The 15,949-nt window shown below is 38.9% G+C and overlaps 1 protein-coding gene across 10 annotated transcripts in view; it reads right to left on the bottom strand.

Annotated features, from left to right (window-relative positions):
• The window catches only part of LOC131684799 (SNF-related serine/threonine-protein kinase), a 140,489-nt gene that overhangs the window by 31,673 nt on the left and 92,867 nt on the right, over positions 1 to 15,949 (bottom strand). For all 10 annotated transcript variants that reach the window (XM_058967948.1, XM_058967945.1, XM_058967944.1 and 7 more), the window contains exons 5-10: positions 4,662 to 5,017; positions 4,374 to 4,592; positions 4,139 to 4,314; positions 3,935 to 4,076; positions 3,665 to 3,874; positions 3,441 to 3,578 (exon numbers count right to left, since the gene is read on the bottom strand). In XM_058967948.1, the coding sequence (XP_058823931.1) occupies positions 3,441 to 3,578; positions 3,665 to 3,874; positions 3,935 to 4,076; positions 4,139 to 4,314; positions 4,374 to 4,592; positions 4,662 to 4,879 (1,103 nt within the window). In that variant the 5' untranslated portion in view covers positions 4,880 to 5,017. The remainder of the gene's footprint in view (positions 1 to 3,440; positions 3,579 to 3,664; positions 3,875 to 3,934; positions 4,077 to 4,138; positions 4,315 to 4,373; positions 4,593 to 4,661; positions 5,018 to 15,949) is intronic.

Genomic DNA, 15,949 nt, shown 5'->3' with positions numbered 1-15,949 from the left:
CGTCTGTATGATTCTGGATACAAAGTACTCTTAGACTAAAGACAGTTCGCCTTCAGAAAAGGTCTCGGACCGGGAAGCTACTTGGGGTCGCTCGGAGAGGTTCTCCAAAAAGCAGTCCAGGAAGGAATGCACACCAAAATAGCGATATTGGATATCGCGAAGGCCTACAATACGACCTGGAGAGAGGAGATACTCCGTCAGCTTAATAACTGGAGTATCTGCGGTAAAATGGGAAGATTTTTGAAGGAATTCCTGAGCAATCGACAATTTAGAGTGGGAATTGGTGGAAGCATCTCTGACGAGTTCAATGAAGACAACGGCGTTCCACAAGGATCTGTGCTCGCTGTGACGCTGTTCCTGATCGGAATGAATACGCTGTTCGAAGTACTCCCGAAGGGAGTTTATATTTTTGTATACGCCGACGACATAATTATAGTGGTCAGCGATGACGTTTTCTAATATTCCTAGATACCTAACCGAACGTCATGTGCCAAAACGAACCAATCATCACACTCCCTGGTAATCAACCATCCATAGACGATTAAAAACTGCCAAACGAGTTGCTTTTAAAAAATTCTCGAAGCATAAGACAATAGCATCACGAAACCACTACTTTCAACTCAACCACGAACTCAAACAGCATAGCAGACGCGCCTGTTTCAGACACCAGCGAAACGTCGAGTGTCAACTGAAAACCCAAGTCATTCTGGAAGTATGTAAACGAGCAACGGAAAGAATCCGGTTTACCATCTTGTTTTAGGCACCGACACTAAGGGAAAATAAAGTAAAAAAAATAAAGAGCGTTTATGTCTTCCCGAAGCTAGACACACTCTGAAAGAGTTTACTCATTTGCAGACACAATCTCCCAATGTTTCACATGATCACCTTAACGTTACCTGGCTTTATTACCAGAACGTATGTGGCTTGCGAGCCAAAATTGATGCTGCTTCTCTTGTTGTACGTGATTGCAACTTCGATGTTCTTATTCTGACAGAAGCTGGTCTTGATGGTTGGATCGAGTCTATTCAACTTAAAGTTCCAGTAATGTATTCCGTCGCGCTACGAACAAAAACAACAGTGCATAGCAACATTTTAGTTCACGTGTGAACATTACACACGGGATAAATTTGGAACAAGTTTGCGTATGAGCATCCATCAATGGACGTAGACTTTTTCTTTGTGTATATATATTCCACCAGAAAACAGTGAGTCACATATTGCATCAGTGCGTGAGCTTTGTGCCAAGGGATCAATTGAGGACACTGTCTTGGTTTGCGGAGATTACAATCAACCACGCATGAATAGGTTATCACATGACAACGTCATTCAAGTTCAAAATGCTGCCCAGTTACCGCCGACTAGTTCCGCAATAATTAAGGGATTGTATTCTTAAATCCTAACCAGTTTCATGTACATATCAATCAGGTCGGACGGGTCATTGATCTAGTTTTCTGCTCGATGGACCACAACATTTCGGTCGAGAAGTCCGTGTCCCCCCTTCTGCACGTCGATAAGCACCGCCCACCGCTAGTTGTCATGATGCAATCGCTTAGTTGCCCGGTTATGCCGGTAGCTGTTCCAGCTAGCCCACTGACAATGCTGAATTATCGCAGAATTGCTTTTTTCGAGCTGTGTGACTATTCGGCGGGATATGCGAAAATAGAGTGTGGCGCAGACGCATGAATCATGAGTTGTACCAAGTATACAAAACTATGGATGTTGTTAAATAGATAAAATACGGCAGATTGCCATGGGCTGGTCATATGGTACGAATGTCGGAAGAAAGAATTGCGAAAACAATATTAAGCAGGGAGTCAAGAAGAGGACGCCGATTTCGTGGGAGGTCATTTCTTGTATTGATCCGATTGATTTGATATTGGATCGAATCGACGATTTTGTCGGATGTCGCACTCACCCCAGTAACATCAGAAGAGATAAACAAGAAATAATCTGCCGTGATCCGCATAACAGTCCAATTTGCTATGGGTTTCCTATGCAGGTGGGACTGTTATGCGTATCACGGCAGTAATCAGCTGATCAGAAACCTTTCCTGGACTGTCTGATACTGTGTGGCATCAGGACGTGCTTTAACTATCGTATGCATGCAAAACTGGGCCGATTTTAGCGATGTTTCATTCGATTATACTGCCACCTGGTGATGAATCCACCAATGCATCGCCTGTCGTAGCAAACTTGTTGTGTACAATAAAAATGTACAGAGTTATCGCCTGATTGGCAACAACTATGGCGAAAACAGTCAAGCAACTACGCTCGATGACTTTTTCGTACTGCCAGCTCTACCACAGAGCGAAGAAGTAGAACATCTCGAGGCACATCCTGTCTACCGGATATAGCCGATTCGGCGTTTACTGCGCGATCGTAAAATGTAGCAGAAACTGAAGATAAAGACCGAGTGCAAGGTGGTTACTTGGACCGGGAGGTCAGAGCAACCAACCAAAAGATGAAGAAATATCTGGACAAAACGGGCATTGGTATGCGGAAGCCTCAGTCAAGGTCGGTCGTTCCGTCTCTGAGGAGCGGGCAATTACGAAGAAGGAGCAGCTGTAGCTGCTGTTAAAACATATTTCTGGCGAAGCGCGACGTCGTTGTACCGAGAAGTAAAATAAGCAATAAATATTCTGCTCCAGCTTGCTTTGAACTTCCGTTCAGAACGAATACTCGTCTAAATAGCTCCTCAACCTTCCTCTGAACCGCTAGACTAAGGTATAAATGAATAAAATATCAAAATCCAAAATGATTATAGCTCTAGTTTGGGATACCTTGATATGGTGGCGCTAGTGTGCGCCTTTCGGTTGGTATTCAAATTCCAACGTACATAATTTGCGTTGAAAACGACGTTGACACAAAGCACATGTCCACTTAAAGGATCAGAAAGCACAACGACGCCTATTGTAAATTCGTAACTATATGGAATGGAATCATGTGGCAGACGACCATATCGCGTTCACAGCAAATAGCTCTTGAGGTCGTACATATACAACACTAAAGATCTACAAACTAAAACGTAATGTATTACCATCGACACCAACTCGAAATTACAATCACGAGTTATCGTAGTAGAAGGATGTTCAAAAAAAACTAACGCGGATTGAAGGGAGACTGGACTGGAGCCCTCTAGAAAAGACTCCAATGCAATGTACATCTGGCTAGCATTCTAAATAATGAGTTTTGAAGTTAAATCCTAGTGATGCAACAAAAACAAGTTTTTCAATCAAACCTAAAAGCATGCGTTCGAAGCCTACATACTGAAACCAAAAAGTAAATTCAACCATTACCGCCACATCCTTTAGATAGAGATTATGTTTAGTATCCTGTGCAGCAACCAAAAAGCATGCATTTTTCACGTATTGTTTCTATCGATTGCACTACACCACAGATGACAGATGAAAAACACAGCTCCCACATTGGGGAGCTCTTACCTTGTAGAATTGGACACCGGCAAAGTGAGCTCCGGTTTCCGTTTTTGCGCCTCTTCCTGTCGATGTGAGCGTAATTTTCGCTCGGCCAGCAAGAAGTAGGTCGCCGTTATATGATTATACTCGTTACGATCTAAAGCCCTGTAGTAAAGTGTGGGAAGAAAAAATTCAACACGGTTAGCCAACATACTTTTTCAATCTGATAAGTAGGCGGTATAGAAGCTTACTCTAAAATTTCCTCTTTGGTTGCGATTTTCCCGTTGATCATTTTCTGGATGATTAACGAATGATCCTCTTCGCTTACTTGCTCCCGACTGACCAGGGGAAGATACTCGGGTGTTTCATCTGTACTTCCTTCGAGTAACCAACAATCCTGAGCAATCTTCTGAAGTGTGGCTCGTTTGTCCGGTTCTCGGACCAGCATTGTACTGATGAGCCTAAGAGAAAAACATGTATTAAACAATTGGTAATAAATTACAGGGAATAATCAGAAGCACCTTCGACAGCCTCCCGAGACATGATCCGGCATTGTGTATTTACAATCCATGATCATCGTGAGCGTTTCGGAGTCATTTGCCTCCTGGAATGGTGGATGCCCGCAGACAAGCATAAACAGTATGACACCAAGGGACCACACGTCTATACGGAATAAAGTCAGTATTAGGCAAATGTTGCTTTTGACACTAACATAATACACTAACCGACTGCAGGTGCATCGTACGAATCACCAAGTAAGATTTCCGGCGCTGAATACGCCAGGCTTCCACACGATGTTTCCAACTTTTGACCGGGGCAGAACTTGTTACTGAATCCAAAATCAGTCAGCTTAACTACACCCAACTTCTCGAAAAATACTACATTTTCTGGTTTCAAATCCCTGTAAAAAGAAAACTATGACAAATCGAAATCTTCTCTATGGTATATTTGATAAGCAACCTGTGTACGACATGCAACTGGTGGCAGTAGGAAATGGCCCGTACTATTTGACGGAAGTACTCACGGGCCACATTTTCCGAGAGACCCTTATCGTGGCGCATGATATAATCGTACAAATCGCCTCCATCGCCTAGTTCCAATATTAGATACAGCTTAGTCTGTGTATCTATTACCTCGTACAGTCGAACCACGTTCGGGTGTTGAACCAATTTCATGCATCTAAAAAAACAAATTGCAATTATTTTAATTAATTTAGCTCGGACACGGTTGAACAACAATCAAACGTACCGCACTTCTTGAAACAAATGAGCCCGTGAAATGTCGTCGAGTTTGGTTTTCTCTATCACCTTCACGGCCACCTTTTCGCCGGTGAAAACGTGGCGGGCCAATTTCACCACAGCAAAGTGCCCAGAGCCTAGCGTCTCCTCGAGGTCGTATAGTCCAGCTATCTTACCATCGTAAACTCCAGCTCGGTTAGCGGCTGATAGTGCGAACGCCCGCTGCATCGTTGCGGCTCCCTGTTGTGGTTGTGTTTTTTTTGCTGAGGAGTGCGAAAACTTATCGTTGGCGCTGTTTATTCGCTAGCCACTTATGGCCCTCAGTGGACAAGATAGTTCCACGATTATCGTACGGTTGGAGCCATTCTGCGGAAAAAATATAGACAACAAATAATCAAAATTAATTAGTATGGTGTACGTATTGATACTGAAAATCGATATGATAGGCATGTAGTGGTGTACTATTACCAGGTTACGGAAGCAATGATATTTTAGGGAAGGACATTATTTATTCAAAGCTTCAAAAATGTTAATATGACTCAACGTCATGTGTTCCCATTATCAAGGGTGTAGGTTCGTCAATACGGTTCCGTTTGCACTAATAGTTTATTTTTCATTCACACTATGAAATAAATTAGGAACATCGACAGACGTAACCGTGGGGTTGGGCCTGTATACAAATCCACTTGCTCTGTTCGACATGTGTTACTACCATATTCAGTGTTGTATGACCGATTAAGTATTAGTTAGTGTATTAGTTTCAAAAATATAAAAATAAATCTTCAAAGCTGGTGTTCCAAAATGACATCATGTTCAAAAAGTAATCGGACTCACTTCTTAAATGAAAGGTTAGGGTATTAAGACCACATTCTTATTCGGAGTGAATTTGCTAAAAGGCTCCATTTTTTTTAAATGGGGCGATTTTGAGTATAATTTAAATTTTATGTCTGTTGAACTGTTTCAGATTTTTTTCAGCTTTTTTTATTTTTCTGGAGATCTCAATGGAGAAGTTCGGCAAGTTAGTTTGTACAATTTTTGGATTATAAGAGCGGCAGATCCATTAGAAAGTGCAATTCTTGGCAAGTGCAATTCAAAACTGGGTCTACAAAATTTTAAAACTAAATGAAACATAAAATTAGGGCCTTATAATGGGTTAAATATATCTGTCGGCTACTGCTATCGTCTCCGCTCCGACGTTCGACCAGAGAATGAGCTCGCCCGAGCAATGCTGAAAGTTATATATCCGAGGATTACGTCATCGGCAAAATCAATACAGCCAATCAGAGCCATGGAAAGGAGACATCACGAGCGCTTGGTCGCTGGATGCCTAGACTATAGATGGTCGGGTTTTAATTTTTTCGAACCCGAACCCGACCCGTCCGTACCCGGGAATGAAAATTTTGTAAAACCCGACCCCGAGAATTTTAAAATTTGAAAACCCGACCCGAACCCGGAAATTTAAAATTTGAGAAACCCGATCCGAACCCAACTTGATAATACGGAGAATCAACCAAAGATCTCGAGGATTTTTAATTTTAGGCACCCGAGCTGGACTATAAGCTCATCTAAGAATAGTAGAATCACTCGAATCTGAAGTAGCACCATACGCGTTGAGTTATATCTGCTTATGGCAAAACGAAGCGCTGGCGAATAGAATCTACATTTATATTTACTATTATTGACCATCGAATTTGTAACGTGCTGAGAAATTTATAAATCATCGATATCTTAACCGGAAATTAGGATAAATTGGCGGCTAACTCATGGGGAAACAAAAAGCTTAATGGTTACAGTTTCAAACAACCTTGCCCGTCGTACTTAACCAAGATTTCTATTTTTTTTAATCGAAAACCATTCTTGTAAGGCCGGTTTGTTTAATTTATTACATGTATTAAATAACGCTATGACAATTCGCCCACGTTACTGGTTGGTACGGTCAAACTTGTATCGATGGATGGCAAACAAGATTCTCTGGCGTGTTCTTTATGTCACATGTCACTTCATGCTCGCGGAACGACCCCAACTTCAAAAAATCCGTCAATAGCTTCAACAGAACACACAAGATTTTTGCGATCAATTCGTGGAAATTAATATATTTTCATGAAGGAATCCAGATCATGCAACAGCCCAGCCCGGGGACAATCTAGCAGAAAGTACTTGTTTCATATATGTACCACTGATTTGATAGTGGCGTTAATATAACCATCATCATATGAGTGTCGTGAACAACGAAACCTGACGGAAGTTTACTATGTTTTCTGTTTAGGTCTGATGGAACAAAGCCAGTCTCTAAAAAATAAATTTTGCTCAAACTATCTGCTTTTAAAAAAATAAATGACGATGTGCCTTTTTTAAATTTGATCCGCCAATATGCCACTAAAGTACCGCCAAATTTGTGAGTTCAATATATGGGCATTGTCAGATCGTCCTTGGGCTGCAACGGATTTTGTAGTCAATGGTTGAAAAGCATCTCTTGGATCGCAAATATGCCAAGAATGTAAAAATCGTGCTGCATTGAAATTTATTCATCATTTTAATTCATGTTTCTGTTAATAATAATTCAATATGTAGCAAAAAGTACTATTATTCAGTACATTTTATGATTTCTCGCGACTGTTAAAACGACGAATCTGGAGCGGATCAATAGATAGTTTTTTATCGTCTCTACTTCCCGTAGGTTTCTACTGGCTTTGCTGTACGCTTTAGCCGAGTTTCACGCGTTTACTCCGACCGCGACCTAATTATCGGTTTTAAAGTACCTATCGAAATTTATATTCCATAATAGAAAGTTGAACCAATATTTTTCGATAAATTCCTGTTGACATGGTTTATTACTAATTATCATGAAAAATAAATCGCAAAGAGATTTAAGATATGAAACACGTATTGTTAAATGCTCTCTCATGAATGTTCGTTTAAAAAAATAAAATATTTCAGGCAGTTTGCGAATCTGTAGAGAGGAAATTTTATACAAGAATGAAAAAATACAATATTTAAGCACCAGAAAATAAAATGAATTCTAGTAATTAAAAGGTGCTAACATTTAGTACGGTTATATGTGACATCCATTCGTATCAAGAAGTATAATTCACTAACACAAAAATAGACTGGGTTTTGTGTACAGACGCAAACATCGTCAAGGAATGGTTGGGTTGTTATGTTCAAAACCCGAACCCGACTAGACCCCGATAATTTCTAATTTAAAAAACCCAAACCCGACCCGAGCCCGAAAGTTCAAAATTTAAAAAACCCGGACCCGACCCGAGCCCGAGAATTTCAAATTTGAAACCCTGGAATCCAACGGTGCTGGTTCTGGGTGCTCAAATCTGCCGTACGAGACGCTATAGGCACGATATTACTTATCTGACAAAAGAGCAACAACTGATTCAAATAGACACGCGGCTCATTTATTTATAACTTTTCGTGTTCGTTTGAGTCACCAAGGTGCTCCCTATTGACGGCTCTGCCGGGGATAGATTGACTGATGTATGGGAGTTTTCATGTTTTCCGAGATCTATTCATTTTCGCTTGTTTTTCAATAGTGTGCTATTGAAATACAAAAACACTATAGCAATAGAACATTTCTTCATCAACGGAAATGATTTAAATAATATCAACTACATCAAGCTATGTTTGTGAGTGTCCTAAGCGCATATTTTGACGAACGATTGTAAAACTAGTAGTTATTTCAATCAAGTCCCTGACTTTATTCGTTTATTCGACACATATAACCACATATAATAAACAGTTAATTTCGAATTGTTTGGTGCTAATAAGACGGAAATCCGTTCATAAATAACAAAGTTATTAGCGTTCAAAACAGTGACGTAAAAACGTGACATCGTTTGATTTTAGAACAACACCCTGCCCCAGATAGTGCAGTAAGACATTTTCAATGTCATGAATCACATTAAAGGGAAGTTACAGGCATGCGATGTTAATTACCTCTACTCTGAAACTTTGCAAGAATATTCTCTGATAATCATTATAACGATTGAAGCAAAGAAGCGATTTTCAAGCTGACTGATGAGGAGACCCTGATTCAAAAATGTTTGAATGTTGTTATCGGCAATGGACGTCTTTTGAAAAGTTATGTTGTTTCCAAGGGGAGGGTTAGATTTTTGTGACGAATGACGATATTAGAGTGATTGCAAAATCTTTCTATATGAGAAAGGCAAAAATGTACCAATGTCCAAAAAAGTCAATTTTTGTTTCATGCATTTTAAAGTCATTTGGCATCAAAAATACAAATTTGATTTTGAAAATTTTTCATTTCAGTTTATATGGGAATTTGCTGTGTGATTGCACTCTTCAACTCGTAACTCCGGAACCGGAAGTCCAATCAATAAAAAAATCAATAGCAGCTGATGGGAAGGTTGTACCTTTCATTTGAGACTAACTTTGTGCAAATCGGTCCAGCCATCTCTGAGAAACAGAGGTCACATTTTTTCCCACATACAAACCTACACACACAGACATTTTCCGGTCTCGACGACCTCAGTCGATTGGCATATGACACTCGGCCCTCCGGGTCGGGATTAGATTGAAGAATTTTAGAGTGAATGAGAAAGGTAAAAACATTTTTAGCAAATGTTGAAAGTTATGCATTTTTTTTGGTGAGCAGTTTTATGTTTCATAGACATTAAATCAATTTTAACTTCGCTTCCTATTAAATAAAGACCCTTATTACAGTACATCTCTACAAAAACGAGATCAATTTGAAAATAAATCTGAGGATTATGATTGATTACAGAACTCTGGAATTTTCTATTGGAATGTTTTCAGGCAGGAATTTGATATTGATACAATTAGACAACTGTGAAATCAATACCAATAGATCAGTTACATATCAGGACCCCATTCCGACAATTTATCAAAAGTCATCATGATGTTTACAACAACAGGTTATCAATCTACGGATCAGATAATTGTTATTGTAATATTGAATTAAATCAGCCTGCATTAATAAATTTTCAACTTCAATCCAATATTTTGTTTGGGTGTGGTGGGGGCGGGGGTTGTATGGTGTTAAACCCCAAAACCTTCTCTTGGCTACGCCGTTGCTTGGAGTTATTTATTTCGCTTTTCATTTTCCGATATGTTTCAGATCGATCCGATGGCCATAAGTTAGAAAAATTGCAGTCAGAAGGTTCGCACAAATGAACATTTTTGCACTGATAAGTTATTAAGTTCCTTTCAGACAACTTGGAAGTGTTCGGTGATTATTTCTAGCGGTGGTAGATAGAAAAATGAAATACAAAATTCGATTTATCGAAATAATGTTTGGCTTATTTCAATGGATTATTACTATATTGAACAATAAATAGGCGACAAAGAGTAATCCACAAACAACAAGCCATAACTTTTAAAGTATTCAAAATAGATATTTGAAGTCTTCAGTAAAGTTATTCGCAAAAGTAAGAGCTACAAATTCGCTGAAGGCATCATTTCGATATAATCACTTTCAAGAAAATTTGTGAAAATATCTCACTCATAGGGGGATTAATCAGCAAAAGCACAATACCAAAAGAAAGGGCATATTGCCTCCATTATATTCTCCGAAGATACTATTGACCTAAAATAAGCCGTTTTGGCGTTAATAATAGATTACATGTTTTTGGTCATATTTCTGGCAATGGGAAATTATAAAAATCTTTCGTCCGCATTTAATGTTAAATATCTCTTTTGATAATAGTCCGATTTCAACAATCTATAGCTTGTTCGAAAGGTATTCGTTAAAGCTGGCTAAAAACATATAAATTGTTAATCTATATTGTCAATTTCGGCAGATAATCGAAAAAAAAACTGCAAAAAAACCCATTTTTACGCATTCAAACATTCATATCTTGGAAAATAAAAATCAGAATCAAAAACAAATTAATAGCGTTTTTACTGTTTTTAGTTCTTTCATTTAAAATTGGTTTGGATAAGATCGGTTAAGCCATTGCTGAGAAACACGAATGAGAATTTGTCCGTTACATACACACACACAGACACACACACGGACATTGTCCTTGTTCAAATTAATTGCAATAACTTCAGTTGTAGGAATAGTACTTATAACTGTTAGATCTCAAATGAAAGGCTTTTCCGGTGTTTATGAGCAATTTTTGCCTAAACATAATTTACAACTGTTTTAAAACGTTTATATTGAACATAGGCAATGGTCATGAAGGGGTTAATTTATTGAATTTAAAAGATAGTGTAAACTAACAAATATAATCAAATAAAATTATTAAATGCGTTTTAAAACTAGTGTCCCATACAACAAAGCTACTCAAATTGAATTATGTCACTCTTCAATTTTGATTCAATTGACTGCTCAAAATATATAACATAATTCTCCAATAGAATGACCGCCTAATATGTCCTACATTGAGCCGGCCGACAGTAACCGACGAGCAGAATAAATTAGGTCATTGGTGTTCTAGGTGAGAACAAAAAATCGCATCAATAACGAACCACCCACATACTAATTTTGGAAGAAGTCGTCGTTCTACTAAATCATTTCGTTTCGTATTGTTAGTTTTTTTCTGGTAATAAAACGACAATATATTAGTCATCCAGTGAAACTCCCGGCTTGATATGCCACTACTGCCATTATTTGTCAAATACAGTAGAGAATGGAGTAAAGAATGAATGAATTAATGAATGGTATTGTACACTGAATGGAATGTCACAAACTGACTGAACTAGAAAACCTAACTTGAAAAGAGCACTGGAAACTGGATGTGTACACCAAGTGTACCTCTAGTCTAAGTATGCATTTTTCATATCACACTCGGAGGCAATCGAGTCAATTATGGCAATGAATGGGTGGTCGGTGTTGTGTCAGCGGTGGATCTTGTACCTACCGGTAAGGTATAGTAAGCGGGAATAGTAAGCTAAAGGGCGAAAGAGTCACCGAACAGTGCATTGTTAACTTTCAATTTCAAAACCAAATACACCCAGGTTTTAAGGGGGATAGGTTCGTGTAAAACACCGCGTTTATTCAAAAATCCGCGCGCAAACCGCGTAAAAAGAACTTCATTGTAGAGTAATTTATTGGTACGAGCTAGAAATGTTGCCAGTTTTCCCCGATCTATTCGAATCACCACAAAATGCGACGCGTCTATTCATTCTAGGAATTGTGGATAGCTCATTTTAAACACTAAAAATGTACCCATATAGTAAAAAAAGCACAATCGGGAATCAGAATATATTGGCTCAAATGGCACGTTCCCCGTATGTAGTCGGGGATTTGTGCCTACACATTTGTTCGAAACTAATAAATAGTTGTACAAAATTTAGTACTACTAGTACTAAATTTTGTACAACTATTAGTACTCAAGTGAGAGCTAGGTCAAGATGTTTCGTGATTCTAGAACCCAACATTCTGAAGGGCAAATGTTGCTGGAACCCTACATGCCACTAGAAAAAGTTTAAACATCAAAAGACTAATATTTTGAGAAAAAGGATGAAACGATTCAACAAGACACGAATCCGTTATCAGCTCCTGCTAGTCAAAAGCAAGTGTTTAAAATTTATTTTAAATTTATAACACTTTGAACCATTTCTCAAACATGTTTTTGGAGTGCTGATCATGCCCTTCCATCTCCTACACCGCATACCTACTGAACGTCTAAAATGCTAGCGACAGCAAAATTGTTTCTTGTCAAGTACCCGAAGGAAGCACTAACCGCGTTACGTGTGTCGAGCTACGATGCGCGAGGCAATCAATTGTTTGTCAGCAAAAAAAATGAATGGGTTTCTTGTGTCAAGTGTGGGTACAGTTGTGTACTACAAGTTTCTAGACATTTCTCACTGCATCAGGCTTGTAATACTGCTGTAGGTGCAAACATACGTCGAAATTAAATGAATATTATTGAGATTCATTTATTCTTTGTCCGTGATTATGGGATATGGGAGTGACAAAGTATTGTGAAATTATTAAACTGATGTTTATTTTGTATTCTAAATATTAATGTTACAAACAAAGTCACGGACTTGATTGAAATTACTATTGATATAAAATATATTTTAACACTAGTTTTTGCAATCGTTCGTCAAAATATGCGCTTAGGACACTCACAGACACAGCTTGATGTAGTTGATATTATTTAAATAATTTCCACTAGCGGATCAAGCAACTAACTAATAATAGGCTTTAAATATTTATGTGAATTTAATACATACGCAAAGACCATTTCCGTATTCTGCATCATTCAACAACTCAGTATTCAGTCTGCTTCCTCATCTCGTACAGATCAGAAGCCAAAAAGCGACCTGCTTGCGAACAGCACACAAACAAAAAATACTACCCGCGCCGCGCCGCTCTAACGTGTACGTGTAGCATATAGACACAGGAAAGTTCCGTTGCAGCTAACTGCGAGTGAAATGAGTGAACAACAAAATAAATTTCGCCCATTACGGGAGAACACAATCGCGATTGATTTTTCGCAAACCCGTCTTAGACCTTCAGTGCGCGAGGTGGAACAATTGGTCAAGGTGAAAATGGAACTTGATCTTACAGAGATATCACACGTCCAGCTTCACCACACCAGGAATGTAGTACTAATAACGTTCAACTCCTTAGCCGAGGCAGAAAGGTTCGTAGCAAAGAACAACATGCAACATGACGTCGAATATGAAAACGTCAAAACCAAGATCCCCGTGTATATGGACCTTGATCTAACGGAAATTCGCCTCCATGATCTGGCACCTCGTTCTAGCACGGATTATATTAAAAGATTCATGTCGAAGTATGGAGAAGTGGAATCCGTCTCTAACGACACTTGGAGAAACTTTTTCCCTGGCATTCTCAACGGTGTTCGGGTTGTGCGAATGCGGCTGTACCAACCTATACCATCTTACTTGACTTTCGAGGGCAGATCATCTCAAGGTGTTAACTACATACAAAGAACCCTATGCACATACCCTGGGCAGGTGCCCACGTGTCAGTTCTGTAATCAGACTGCACACTACGGTAAGCCATGCGCCAAAACAACTAAAGAAAACTCATCTTCAACCACCACTACCAAACAGCCTTCAACATTTGCTGATACACAACAAACAGCCGGCCAACAAATGAATGCCGGACCAACAATATTCCACGGCATCCCAAAGCCAATACTCACCGTACGCAGGGATGAAATAAACAAGAAAGAAGACGGCTATATCAAAGTCACTCGAAAACACAAAAAGCACCAAAAATCTAACAGCGACAACCATTCTAGTGATGACGATATGGACACAAACACAAGCGAGGGGGAAGGCAGACAGACTGATCAGCAAGCAGCAGAAGGTACACCCGACCATCGCTCACCACCGAGAAAGAAAGTCAACACAAGAAACGGAAAGCAGTGCACCCAGGATAGTCGACAAAAATAATGTTCGATGGTTTATATATATTTTGATATCTATTTTGAATGAAATTTTGAATTTGTAATTTTTGAAATGTACATTATTTTCAAAAAGGCGAATGACCCTCGAGGTTAAAGCCGTAATAAATAAACAACAACAACAACAACTCAGTATTGTCACATGAAACAAGAAGCTAAGTAAATTAGAAATTTCACACCAGTAATTAATCAGGGGAGGGCCCCGAAATCTCGGGCTGCAGCCATAATATATCCAAATTTAATATGTTTAGACATAAATCGACACCACGCGCAGATGATGTTTGGAACAAAACTCTGAATGGTGGTGGACTGTCCTCATTCAACCTAGCACCAGTATTGACGTCAAACAAGCGACATCAGTTCGGTTAATTCGTTTTATAAATCCGTTCTGCCGTTCGCGGGTGTAAAATAGAAAACCGGCGAACAGTGATCATCCTCAATGTAGCAGGTGGACAAAACCGCAAGTGTTTTTAATTTGATGTTTTTTAGTTGTTGATAATTTGAAAATACACCCGTAAATTGCATTACGAAACCTGATAATTTATAACAACTCGAGATAAAAAGTGCGGAAAAGAAATTAGTCTTGAAAAATCAATAATTAAGTATTTTTTTCGAACATTAGAACTTTTAGAAAGGCTCGTACTGAATATATTGTACAACATTACTAATTCCAATGAATAATCTTCATAATGAAAGCAATTTGACCCTAATAATTACTTTAAACATTTGCACAACAATGAGAATTTCTCATGTAATTCAACTTTGAGTATGAGTATTATCTAATATTCAGAGAAAACTCTATTCACCTTGCATAAAAACCAATAAACAATAGTTATGAAAAATCCAAAATTTAGGAAGAATTATCCGGTTCGGCTTCATAGTGCGGCGGCACAGAAATAGCACCAAAAATTTAACGCTTTTAGGTTGGAGATGCCATTTTCGTAAATCACTTACCGCACAGTCGTTGAGCTTATGCTTCCTTAAATACCTAATTTACAGGAAATGATTTATACTATCCGATGGAAATTGTGTTATTCTATCACTCCAAATCAGTGACGTTTGAACATTTTTGTTAATTTAGCGTATTTGAAATTTCATTGTATGTACTGTTCGTACTGCCAACTGTACGATTGCCTCGAATAAATATAAAGCTAATGCCCGTCATCAGACATCGATCTGATGGCTGTTTATATTTGACGTCAAGATCAATTATTTCTAATTTAATTGTTGTGCTTGACTTACTACAGCTTGACATACGGTGCCCGGCTGGCAACAGATGCTTCTGGTGGTAGTAATCGTTAATTTTAGTGATCACGGCCGAAGGATAATTGACGACTGTCCTCCGATATGGCCGACTCAAATGTGCACAGGGAAAGAAAAACTTGTCTGCATTCCTCAGTTGTGTCGTACATATCTTGAATGTTGAATTAGTGCAATAGATATGAAAAAAGACTACGCAATCACTCCAATACATGAGTGTCTATCTCAGGCCAGGAAGTGTGTTTGTGTGTAAATCTGCATTTTTTGGTAGGAAGTGAAATCGCCAAGTCAGCACAACTCATAATGTGCGGGACACTAAGATGCTAGAACACCTCATGTTCTCCTAGCTTGGAATTGCAAACTGTATTATTTCGGGAAGCATCTGCTGTATTATATTACATCTTCATCAATAGCTATGACACAACCATTACTTCTTGGAAAGTCCAACTGTTCGGATGGCACATGTCGTAAAGGAGTCCAACACTTGGTTCTACAACTCGAGCACTCATACCATAACACTTACTCGGTTAGCTTCGTCTTTTGACAAAACCTACTCGACGGAGAATTTACCAGCTACCGACGCGAAGATCTGTATGGTTGTGCGATTTGAGTCGGCTCTGATAGCGAAACACTCTCGGCTATGCCATTCGAATATTCT

The sequence above is a fragment of the Topomyia yanbarensis genome, chromosome 2 (assembly GCF_030247195.1).
Source record: "Topomyia yanbarensis strain Yona2022 chromosome 2, ASM3024719v1, whole genome shotgun sequence".
Classification (NCBI taxonomy): Eukaryota; Metazoa; Arthropoda; class Insecta; order Diptera; family Culicidae; genus Topomyia; species Topomyia yanbarensis.
The sequence above is the reverse complement of the archived record's forward strand: the minus strand, read 5'-3'. Positions and strand labels throughout refer to the sequence as shown.